This window comes from Falco peregrinus, chromosome 11, assembly GCF_023634155.1.
Source record: "Falco peregrinus isolate bFalPer1 chromosome 11, bFalPer1.pri, whole genome shotgun sequence".
Classification (NCBI taxonomy): domain Eukaryota; kingdom Metazoa; phylum Chordata; class Aves; order Falconiformes; family Falconidae; genus Falco; species Falco peregrinus.
In genome coordinates, this window is record NC_073731.1 from 12,245,653 (window position 1) to 12,257,665 (window position 12,013).

Below are 12,013 nucleotides of genomic sequence, written 5' to 3' on the forward strand. Positions count from 1 at the left end.
AACCCACAGCTGCTTTCAGTTTTAGGATCAGATTGCTCTTCCCATTGGCACCCTTGGACTCAGTCCTGGGTTTTCCCCTTCTCCCCCAAACTCTAAGGCAACATCTAGTGAGTACACACCTTTGCTACACTGTCCTGAGGCAGGTCCCGCTCCTTCCTCTGAGGCTCTGCAGCCAGAGCATGGGGCAGAACAACTCCTATGCCACAATCTGGGTTTGCATTCTTGAGGGAAGTAGTGGTGCTTCATCCAGAAAAAGTGGCTGAGCAGCCTGATCTAACTGGATCTGCTGAGAGCAGGAGGTTGGTGTCCAGAGGTCCCTTGCAAACTACATTATTTTATAATTCTCTGATACACTGTTTCTGCACTTGTATTTGTTTTATTTGATAAAGGTACATCATTCATCCATGTATTAAAAAAATAATTTTTCTGATGAAGCCCCAGTCCCCTTTCCCAGGTCTCCCTCCTGGCTGAATGCTTGTTCCTCTGCTGTCTTCACACCATCCTGAACCCAGCTCTGCAACCCTACAGGAGTAGGGTTTGGGTTATGGGGTTTTCTACCCCACGGTTTAGCCCTCTGTGCCCATGAGGAGGCACAGAAAACCCAGAACCTGGCAGAGACGTGGATTGCTGCACGCCACACACCGGCACAGGCAGACCTAGTACAAAGGCTGAGTGACATGGCCGTCTAATGCCTCTTAGCTGTGCTTTAGCGATGGTGAAGAAGGTGGTATTGTGTCTGCTTCCCATGGCCAGCCCAGGCTCAGCAGCCTGCCCTTACATCCATCCACTGTGGGGAGCTTAGCCTTTGTTGTATCAAAAAATGCTACAATGGCTGATGTGGGGGTTGGTACCAGCTGCCTGCCTTGGAGTGACTGGGAGAGGAAAGGAGGATCTGGATCGTGTATTGCTCCTGAACCAGCCACAGCACATCTCCAGCCTTGTCCATCTCATTTCAGCTGCGAGGGCATGTGAGAAGGACCAGCTCAGGCCCAGAGGGGAGCAGACCATGCTCCTCCTTGTCAGCAAACACTGAGGCAGATGTGCATGCTGGAGAGGGGAAGGAGCTCGGTCATTTGTGGCTAGACCAGAAAGGACGGCTCTGTAAAGTGGGGTGAGAAGACCCCTGGATCATCAGGAGGAAAGTACAGCATGTGTTTGTAACCCCAGGTCTGACAGCAAGAGGAGGGGGCATCACCAGGGCAGAAGAAGGGCACAAGGAGACCCCAAATGATCTCCAGAGTCTCTTTGAACTGGCCCACCGAACCTCAAGGCCAGGGAGCAAGGGTGTTGGTTTGCTCGCTCCCTTGGGACATAGCATCTGAACTGACAGCCTCCAGCAACAGCTGGGAGCCACCCCACGCAGTACCAGGACGGGGAGGCCTGTGTGGCCACGACCATCCCCAAGACCCGAGAAGAAACACTCCAACACCAGTGGAAATGAGGACAAAAGCCCTTCCTACAGTCACAGCGAGGAGTTACAAAGGGCCTGGCAGAATGTGGGCTTGCAAGAAGGCTGTGCCCTCCCCGGCACTGCCCGTCCTGTCTCTGAGAGCTTGTGTCAGACGATACGGGCGCTGTGTGGTGTAGGCTGCAGGCGTCACGTCACTGCTCCCCTGCAGAGCTGCCCCAGCGCAGCCCTGCGCTCGGGTGCCCATGGGTGCCCGTGGGTGCTGGCTGCGCCGACAGCTCAGACCCAGGCAGGGCCATCACACCAATGCTCGATGCCCAGGGGTTTTGTTGACGCATTCGCTGCCCTGGGAGCCCTTCCCCACTGCCTAGCTGGTGCCAGCACGGCTCCACAGGGTGCAGTTCGAGGGGTTTGCCAGCATGACGACCTGCCAGGGCCCGGCTCAGAGTCCTCAAAGCTCACAGCTCCGTCGTCTTCCTGGGCTCGATCAGGATGGTGTTGAGCATGCCCACCTGACACTCCTGGTCTTGGAGCTTCCTTGCAGCCTGAGAAGGGCTTTGGCACCAGTTTGATCTCTGACGGCCCCTCTGCCAGTTCCTCAGCATTAGCAGGACAGTGATGAGGACCAGCACCGCCGTCAGCACTCCAAACACCAGCACTGTCACCAGCTGGGCTTCGCTCAGCCCTGAGTCCCTTTGGGTCACCACCTCCTTCACAGAGATTTTCAACAACCCTCCCCCCTCTTTCTCACTGTGGTTGGCCACGCGCCGCCCCGTGACCACGGTCCTGACAGGCTCTGGCTGCGTCACCCCCAGCATCTCACTGGTGGTGCTTTTCACGCTTCCACCATTCTCATGGTTCACAGGGTGGTACGGGGGAGCCCAGGTGGGCTTGGCCACAGAGATCTCGCAGGTTTTGCCAGTGAAACGGTCAGGACACAAGCAGTCATAGTCATTGATGCGGTCGTAGCACTTTGCCCCATTTTTGCACGGCTGGCTGGCACAGTCGTTGATGTTGATGGTGCAGAAACGCCCTTCGAAGCCCACCTGGCACTGGCAGGAGAAACGGTTGATCCCATCGTGGCAGGTGGCACCATTGGCACAGGGACGCATGAGGCAGTCATCCACGTCATTCTCACAGAGAGCTCCCACGAAGCCAGCAAGGCACCGGCAGGTGAAATTGCTGGCAAAGCCGTTTTCATCTTGACACTGCCCCCCGTTCTTGCATGGAGACCTGCATGGAGAGCACAAGGGTGGGTCATGGCCCTGGAGAGCAGAGCAAGCAGCTTCCCCCACACCAGGGAGGTAAACACACACAACTGCTCACATGGGCACTGTCTCTCTCCATGGGGGCAGCTATATCAAGAAGACCAGGTAGGAGTTTCTGCCCCACCCCCCAGATGAAAGGCTATGGGACCTCCTCAAAGGCTGTGGCTGTGCACAGGCCCACCACCCACCAGGGAGGGTCTTCAGCCAAAAGATCTGAAGAGGAAATGTGCCCTCCTGATGCTCCCCGAAGGCATGACGGGTGTCAGCTCATCACACCTACAGCAGTGAGGGACAGGAATCTATTCAGATCGCCAAAGAGACCTTGCCCCTATGGGACTCTGCAATCTATGCAGCTAAACCAAGGCCAAAGATGGTTTTTGCTTAACTCTATTAGCACATGGAAATCCACAGATAATGAGCCAAGTTGGGCCACCGCTTGGCAGTGCGTGACCCAAAGCTAATGCGGTCTGTAATCTTGCTCCCTTGCTGCTGTGTCTCACCCTGCCTTCTCACATGGCCCCGTCTTCATCTCACAGTCCTTCCCGTGGAAGCCTTCTGGACACAGGCAGGAATATTCCCCATCTCGATCGTAGATGCATTGAGCCCCGTTTTGGCATGGGGACTGATGTTCGCAGATGTGTATGTCTGAGAGGAAAGAAAAGTGGGGATTAGTGAGAAAAGAGGGGCAAATGTGGCCAATTCGGTTCAAATACAGCCTGTCAAACCCAGTGGGGATGGAGAAATGGCAGGAGCTTCTCCCTCCTCCCCTCCAGTGGGCATCTGCAGCAATAGAAATGCAGTGTCTACGTGGTGTCTCCCAGCTACAGCCCACAACAAGCACAGGCTTAGGGGTGCAGAGAAAGCACATCATCCTGCAAATCTGCACAACATGAAGATGCTGTGCATGCCATCTGCCCAGCCAGTGCAGACCCCGTAGCACAGGGAAGCCTCTGAGGCCAGAGGGGAGTTCACAAGCTACCTGCTGAAGGCAGGAAGCCCTGGGGGAAGCAGGAGGTGCTGCCCAGAGCCCAGCTGTGTCGGGAAAGGCAATGAGTTCATCTGCTCCATTTCCTGAGGCTGGCCGGTGTCCTGGCAGCTCTTGCTGTGCAGCCAGGGAGCAGGTGGCGGCAGCCTGACCTCTTCTGCAGGAAGGGGATGGTCCCAGCCATGGCAGCCAAGCAACATCTCATCTCCCAGGCAGCCCAAGCAGCATCACCTGGGCGGCTTCTTGCTACGCTGGCTCACCCGTCCATGCAGGGTGTGCTGGGGCTCTGCCCTCAACAGCGGAGGCTGGGATGTCCAGCCCGTGACTCACCTTTGTCACAGAACTTGCCGGCCCAGCCGGTGTGACAGATACACTGCCAAGGCTGGTGGCACGTCCCATGGAGACAGCCCGGCATACGCACACACTCCTCACAGTACTCGCCCTCCCAGCCTGGATCACACCTGCAGGAGAACAGCACATGGCAGCGTGATAAAACCCAGGCAGGGGCTGTAGAAAAGCTGGCTGCTTGCCGTGCAGGGTTCCCACAGATATGCTGGCACTGAGAATATTTCCCAAAGTCCCCCATGAACCTGCTGGCTCCCCCCTCCAGAGGAGGACAGTACTGGCATCTCATCTCTCCAAGGAAGCAAGTGGACAGAGCAGGAGGAGACTCACCCTCTGCAGCCAGGGAGGGTGAGGGGGCAGAAACAGAGCTCAGCAGCTTCACTTTCAGTGCCCACATCCCACTGTTCTCCTCCAGCCAGCCACTCTGTATACACCCCTGCATTAGCTCAGCAGTTCCTGCACCTCCCTCATCGCACAGCCAGTCTGTCGGGCAGAGAACAGCCCCATCCCTGGCCTTGAACTCTCTGAGGGAAAGGAACAAGAGGCCCCTGAGGCCCATGTGTGTCATTGTGCCCCTCTGCGTTATAACACATGTCATTTTTTCTTCTGAAGTGCACCAGAATCCAGCTGCGAAACCTTGCTTGCCGTGGCTGGCATATGGAATAGACTTATCAGCCAGCTCATGAGGGCAGTATGATAGGAAAACCCACAGCACACAACGAGCCTTCTGGCCCCAGAAGAGTGGGGCAGTGGCGATGGCTAAGTAAAGCCAGGCTACATTGCTCCGGTGGCTTCCCTCAGACCTGCCAGCTCCAAGGAGGAAAGCAAGTGACAACAAGACAACAACTGCGTGGAGGTGGCACCAGCCACAACAAAAGCTATACTCAAAACAGCACCAAATTAAACCTAACAAAAACAGCGCAGTCTCTAGAGTAAGCATTTTCACGGCTGGGGCTCATTTCGGTGTGCCGTGCCGTGGCTGCAGCTTTGCCAGGCTGGTCCAAAGCTGCACTCTCACATCTGGACTGGCTATTGTCACTGCAGGTTGTTCCAAAGCAATGAGGAAAATGGTTAAAAAAATAAATATGTACGTTAGCTGGAGGCTTTCTGATGGGAATGGAAGCGATATCACGTGCCTGATAGCGTTTGGGGAAACGCATTCACATTTCACAGCTTACAGAGGGCTGTGGGCACCCCTAGCCCCAGTACCTGCAGGCAGCAGGTGCCATCAACTCTTCCCCTTCTCTAAAAGGGAGATGGCCAACCTAAAAATTGCCGAGGTGAGGAGGAGGTCAGGTAAGCGGCCAAGTCTCCCTGAGTTTGGGGAGATTTCAATTGGGGTACTGCCAAGCTGCTGAAGTGTTCAGCAAATGCTCTGGAGGCCTGAAATTCGGTGCAGCAACTCGTGTGTGCCTCCACCAGAAAGACCTGCAGCTGGGCCACCCACCACATGGAGAAGTGCATCATCTCTGGCCAGGGCTGCACAGCACCGAGCTCCCCTGACCAGCCACAGCCACCGAAAAGGCACAGGGAGGACCAAGCTCTTTGCAGCTACAACTGGAGGCCCAGCAAAACCAGAGCTGGAAGCTCCCTGACGCAGTGGTCAGTGTGGCTATGGTCACTACGGCCACGTCTGCTCCATTAGGTGAGAACAAGTGACCCAGGTGTGGTGTGACACTGGGGGCTGTGCTGCAAAAGGGGCTGAGCATGCCCCAGCGAGGAGATCGGTGCGGGGGGCAGTCTGTCCCCTTGCAACACGGGTGTTTGGGCCAGCCTGCTCCTCCTGGGGCTGCCCTGCAGGATGGAGGCTCTGGGTGGCCCTACAGTGTCCAGGGCCGTGGCAGCCCAAGGCAGCCACGTGGTTGCTTCCCAGGCTGAAGTGCAGGGTCAGGCTCTGAGCTTGCACCTGCAGGATCTGGGCACCAGCTGGAGCTGGGATGCCAGGGATCACACACACACTGCTGCAACTAGCTTGCCAGCGCTCTATGAAAACACTCGGAGATACCCACCACAGCTCAGGCTTCTGAGAGGTGACCCCTGCTGCCCTGAAGCATTTATGTGCAGACTGGCAGCTCTTCTCTTCCACACCCCCAGGGAGAGCAACCACATCTCAACCGGTGAGGAAGCCAAGTAAGCTGGCTGACCCCCAAGCCTGCCCTGCTGCCTGATGACCTTCCCCATCGCATCTGAGCCTGAAGGCTGCCTCCCATCACCCAGGCATGGCCAGGCTGTCCTAAGCTCCAGCCTAGACAAAAAGGGCTCAGCAGAATTACATTGGTCAGTGTGTGGCGAGGGGGACCCTGGAAGAACTGAAGGAAAGGCTGGAGGGGACCAACAAGAAGGTGAGGGATCAAAATCTCCTGCTCCAGAAGGTGTCAGGTGAAAAGAGAGCAGTCATCGGTTCCAGGTGTGGGTGAACGGAGGAGGAGGCATCTCTTCAATGTGGGGCAGGGGTGAGGGCACTGAAGACACAGCATCAAGGGAGGGAGAGCATTTACGGTCAGGGCAGCAGGAGCAGGGAGCCAAGGACGAGCCATACCTGCACTTCCCATCCTGGTCACAGCAGCCGTGGGCAAGATTACAGCGCTCACTGCAGTCATCACCTACAAGGCAGGAGATGGGTAGAATTGAGTTAAACAGAGACCATAGATGACTCCAGATCTGCTTGTGGCCCTGCTGGCTCACAGCTTTTTTTTTTCTTTCCTAAGCGCCACCCTTCCCCAGAACTGTAAGGCAGGGGACCTTCCTTTCAGTGGCTGGATGCCACAGGAGAGATGAGGATTTTGCAGTGACCCAAGAAACAGTAACACTGCCTTTATTGAGAAATGGGACTGCTTCAAAACTACCTGATCTCTGATCATCTTTCCCACCCTCCCTCTGCTGCCTCCTTTAGACCTGGGGCCCTTCATGGCAAGAGCTGGGGTCACCTGTGCATTAAGGCGACCTGTGTAATAGGGCCTGACCCACCTGGAATCTTGCTCCCACAGTTGTCCAGCAAGCATGGTGGGAAAGGTCAGGGCCAGGTACTGTGAGGGGCACAAAGGGAACAAGGATGGAAATGGAAGGAATGGCTCTTTATCTCCCAGCATGTCCCCATCCCCAGGGACAGCTTTTGGCATGGAGCAGTCTGGCTGGGCTCCTGCCCTCCACCAGGACTCAGCTGCCAGCACTCCTCCTCCAGTGCAGGGAGGCAGGACTGGGCATCGCATGGAGCCAGGTATCCAGTTCTGTTTATTTATTTAGAAGCCACAGAAGCTGTAACTGAGCCATGGCTTTGCCATGCCACTTCTCATCTTCCACTTGGCGCTGGTCTGCTTTCTCTAGCCAGGTCTCCCCTTTCATCTCCACCTTCCCCTCTCCTCCATCACTCGCTTGTATCTTAGCCCCACAGGGAGCTGGGTCACTCAGGCTCCGTGGGCAGTAGAGGCAGAGCAAATGTCAGGAGGCAGGGGGTTTCTCCAGAAGCCCAGCATAATCCCAGGAGATGAACACCCTTACCCGACTGAGCCCTGCCATCCCGGCCCGGGGCTCGTTAAAGACCCCCACACCAAGAGATGCGTTCAGGCTTTCCCCAAGCTGCATGATGGGCTGCCTAGGAGGCGAGCAGGGGGAAAAATCCCCCATGCATGCATTTTTGCTACAGTGAGGCAGAAGGTCCCACTGCTCAGGATAACAGCCTCCCAAAACAAGCCACCATGGAGTTGGAGCAGCATCCTGGGACTTCTCAGTGCAAGCCTGAGTATCATCGCCTTTCCTTTTCGTAACCATCTCTCCTGGCAGATGGCTTTGGGAATTCATTGCTTATCCGGAGCTAGGGGAGCACAAACTAATCTTTGGGAAGGGATTTTCTCTCATGGGATCCAGAATTAGCTGTTCAGTTTTGGGATCTTCTTTTCCCTTGCCCTGCCTTTCTGAACAGGCTCATCAGTTCAGAGACCCATTCACCCAGACAGAACAGTGGGACTTCTCACTGCCCACCTGATCAGGCACTGCCACCCCCATGGGCACCACAGCAAGGGTCTCTACCATTGCTACCTGTCACCCCCCAGGTGCTGGATGACTGAGTAGCACTTTCTGGTCTTCCAGGTCAGGCCAGCTCTATTTTGCATGGAAAACTGAGGAGACTTCAGCAACGCCAAGGACAGGTTTGGAAAGACAGATATGAAAGAGAAGGACACGTGTCTACAGAGACTCACCTTGGGCAAGCTGGTGATGGGCCAAGAGTATCCAAACCAAGGACATGAGCTGGAGACAGAAGCTCCTGAGCATGGTCAGCGTGGCCCCACCGAGATGAACACCTACGGAGAGAAAAAGAGCAAGCTCAGAAAAAAAACCCTGGCTCACAACGCAGCTTCACTTCACGCATCTCTTCCTCTCTGCTTCCTGGGAGTTTTGAGTTGAAACATCCAGTTTTGTACAGACTTGTCACCACACTCCTCTCTGTCCTTCCAGACTCCTTCCTCTAAGGCAACATTGGAGCACTAAGAATCAAAAAGCCTTTTAAAATGCGTATACAGGAGAACCAAGTGTGCACACTCAATCCTGAGTGTGCAATAGCTGAGGCTGTTACACCACATCTTGGAGTAGCTGCCCCTCCTAGCTGCCATCAAGAGAGCAGAAGCCTCCAGAAATACCAGCCCAGCTGTGGGGACCTTCATCTTCCTTCCCTAGGCCTGGGGGGCTTGAGCTTTGTGTTAAACAAGGTCCCTCCTGTACAAATTCGAATGAATAGGTGGTTGAGTCTTTTTGCAGCACCCAGGCTGCTTTTCAAGCCTTTCAGGAGGGCAGGGAATGAGGTAGATCTAGTCGACGAGCAGGCAGTCAACAGCAGCCCTATTTCATTTTCCAAGCAAGGAAGTGAAGCGATAGGCACCAGACCTGGGCTGCAGCCCGGGCAGGAAGGGCAAACACGCAGCTCTCACGAGGTCCTTTCCCTCGGCTGTCCTGCAGAGAGCCCTGTCAGCCCAGGGTTCCTGCACCCATCTATTTTCCGACCGCCTCCTGCCCTCGTGAAGTAGCATTACTTTCCAAAAACGCTTCATTCCCTCCCAGCCTTCTGGGGTTGTTAAGGGCAGGAAATTCGAGGGTGATATCATAAATATATCACTATAATGAGATGGGAGGGGTTAAACGGTTCTGCTAGGAGCGTGGTGAAGGTATGGAGCAGGCTCCATCCAGCCGCGTGGGTGTGATGGACAGGGGCCATGCCACTTTCAGCTTGACTCTTCATCTTGGGAAGGTTGTGTTGGGTTGATAGTTGCATGAAAGACTTCTCAAATGGAGAGAGAAGTCCTGCCACCCACCCGCATGAACACATCCACTGCAGGAAGAGTTTTTGGGGTCCCTGCTAAGGGCTTCACCTGCCTGGACCAGACAAAATAGCCCACAAAAGCAATGACGTTGCTCGAAGCATCTCTCCAGCATCACCAACAAGGGATGCAGCATTTTCGGAGGCTACAGGATGTTCCTGTCACTGCCCCAGCGTGGACTGCAGCATCCTCCCTCCCCACGGTCCCCTTGTCACCATGCCTGCAGGACCCTCCTTCGCCTCCTGCCCCAAGACGCTGGGCAGTGGCGAACAGCTGCTGTATTTCAGGGAAGGATGAAGCAATTCCTGTGAAACTTATAAAATAATTTAGGGCTGAACAGTTGGTATCCTGTTCCTTCAGGGCTGCGAGGAGCTCACCATCCGCCCCCCACATGTCATTGCACAGGTCGTTTGCCCCGTGGCTCCCCGCAGCCGCCCCACCGGAGGTGCAGCCGCCCCACCAGCGCTGTTCCCAGCTCCCCCCAGGGGGCTGCCCCGCACCCCGGCAAGGCGCCGGGGGCATCTCGGGGGACAGCCGGTGCCAGGGGGAGGGGGAGCAGCACCCGGGCAGGCCTGGCTTTGGGTCGCAGGGACACAGCGGGGGGACGTGCCCCCGTCCCGCTCCTCCGCTACCGCCCGGCAGGCTGGGGGCCACCAGCCCCTCAGGAGCTGCGGGCTATTAGGGACGCCCCCGGAGGCTATTAACCTGCACCTCGGCGGTATTAGGGACCTCCGTACGGATGGGGGCTACCAGGGACAAGCCCAGGAGGGGGCTATCGGGGTCCCCTCCGGGCTGGGGGTCCGGGGTGGAAACCTGGAGGATACCGCGCCGCTGCGGATCGCCGCTCTCGCCCCCCCCCCCCCTCCCCACCCCCCCCGCGGCTTCGGGACCACCCCAAGCTCCCAGTGCCTCCCGGAGGGGCACGGCCACGGGGGTGCCCGCCTGCTCCCCCCCGTCCCGTCCCCCGGAGGGGGTCGTTCGGCTGAGCCCCGCATCGCCCCGGCCTCACCGGTCCCCCCCCTCGCGGTCGAGGCGGCAGCTGGGGGAGGCCGGGGGAGGAGGGCTGCCCGTCCCCGCCGCCCCAGCCCCCCTGCTCACCTCGGCGACGCGGTGGGTCGTGGGGCTACCGCGGTGCGCGGCGGCGGGGGGCGGCCATGCCCGGCGCGGCGGCGGCGGGGCTGGGGAGGCGCGGGGCTGCGGAGGGAGCTGCCGCCGCGTGTGCCGCGCCGCTCCGCCCGCCGCCGCCGCCGCCGTGCAGCCCCGGCCGCCTGCCAGCGGCTGCGTGTGCCTGCACATCCCCGCTCCCTCCCCGGGACATCCCGCCTCCCGCCGCCCCAAACCGCAGGCAGCCCCCGGCCCGGCCCGGCCCGCCCTGCCCGCTCACCCCTGCCCTGCTCCCGCCGCCGCGGGCGGGGGCCCGGCACGGCCCCACGCGGGTCCGCCCGCCCCGGGGGTGGGGGGGGGGGCTGCGTCTGCGAGGGGTCACCGCTCCCGTCCCGCCGCGGCGGCCCGCAGGGCATGGAGGAGTGCCCCGGGCTAGGGGTGGCCCCCCGATGTGCGGCCCTGCTGGGAGACCCCCGCCCGGGGCTGGGGGGGCTGCAGCGGCGGCCCCCCTCGCGGTTGCAGACACACGCGTGGGCAGGGGCCGGGGGCTGCTGCTGCGGGACGCCGCAGAGCACCGCGCCTGGCAGCCTGGTTCCTCTCAGAGATAGTGCGGGATGATCCGAGCCCTCATTTCACCCAGATTATCCGACACAAGTGAAGGTGCCTCCTGCGGCCTCTCTCTGCCGGCTTCGGGGGCCGCTGACACAGCTCCGCGGGCAAGCCGTGGGGTCAGGAAGCCCCATCTTAAAGCAGAGATGCAACGTGGGGTGGTGACCCCACACGAAAGAAGCCATCCGGCAAGGCTGTGGGGCCCGGCACTTGTCTCACTGCTACTCACAAGCCGTAGACACCAGCACCTCAGTCAATGACAGGGTGACAACCCTGAGGTAAGGGCTGGGCCGTCACATCTTCAGAAGGAACAGCTGCCCGCTCGCCTCCTCACCTTGCATAGCCTTTCTGCTGCTTGACAAGATTGCATCTGTCACCTTCAAAGGTCTTAGCAATCCTTAATTAGATTACAAGTCCCCCTCAGCCAGCCCTCTTCTACCCCTGCACCCCATGAGTTTTGCTATTTTCCACCAGGAAGGAAGAACTGTGCCCTACTGGCACTTATATGGATGCTTCCACATCCCATTTCATCTCACCAGACAAAGCTCAACCCATGGGTGCTCTCACCTTTTCCAGTCCCCCCTCTGCAGTTCCCGACAGCCCTGCCAGCACCATGCGCCCTGCGGCAGCCACAGATGGCACTGCCAGCCCCCACACCCTGGCACAGCCCGACAGCCAGCAGCCCATCAAGGCCCAGCTCTCCGCCAGCTCTGACTGCAGACCCCTGCTTGCTCCATCCTCAGCAGGCCTGGACAGCGCAACCCCACTGAGCAATAACATGGGACCCTCCCACCCTGCCCACCGCCACGGGAGGTGACCCCTTCCTGCCCCTTTCCTGCTCTCTTATCAGCCAGGAGCACTGTTCCTTTCCCTGCCTGCCTCCTCCTGTCTCCGTTGCCCCACCTAACTGTTCCAATGTCCCTGAGGGCCAAGGAGGTCCAAACCTCCTGCTGCTCACAGGCTGTTCCATCAGCTCCTCAGGTAT

General features: G+C 58.3%; 1 protein-coding gene across 1 annotated transcript; it reads right to left on the reverse strand.

The window, feature by feature from the left end:
* Window positions 1-194: 194 nt before the first annotated feature.
* DLK2 (delta like non-canonical Notch ligand 2) lies at window positions 195-8,295 on the reverse strand. The gene is made up of 5 exons (XM_027788614.2): window positions 8,203-8,295; window positions 6,546-6,609; window positions 3,992-4,122; window positions 3,177-3,321; window positions 195-2,641 (listed from the first exon to the last, which is right to left on the reverse strand). Exons 1-5 carry the CDS (start codon window positions 8,273-8,275, stop codon window positions 1,867-1,869), a joined length of 1,188 nt encoding a protein of 395 aa, XP_027644415.1. The 5' UTR covers window positions 8,276-8,295; the 3' UTR covers window positions 195-1,866.
* Between the last annotated feature and the right edge of the window lie 3,718 nt (window positions 8,296-12,013).

Excerpts from the sequence above, each read along its gene's own strand:
- DLK2 (XM_027788614.2), bottom strand. The coding sequence starts at position 8,275 with ATGCTCAGGAGCTTCTGTCTCCAGCTCATGTCCTTGGTTTGGATACTC. Across the intron at positions 3,322-3,991 it reads CGGCAAGTTCTGTGACAAAG|ACATACACATCTGCGAACAT; the intron begins GTGAGTCACGGG and ends CTTTCCTCTCAG. Across the intron at positions 2,642-3,176 it reads GGGCCATGTGAGAAGGCAGG|GTCTCCATGCAAGAACGGGG; the intron begins GTGAGACACAGC and ends CTCTCCATGCAG.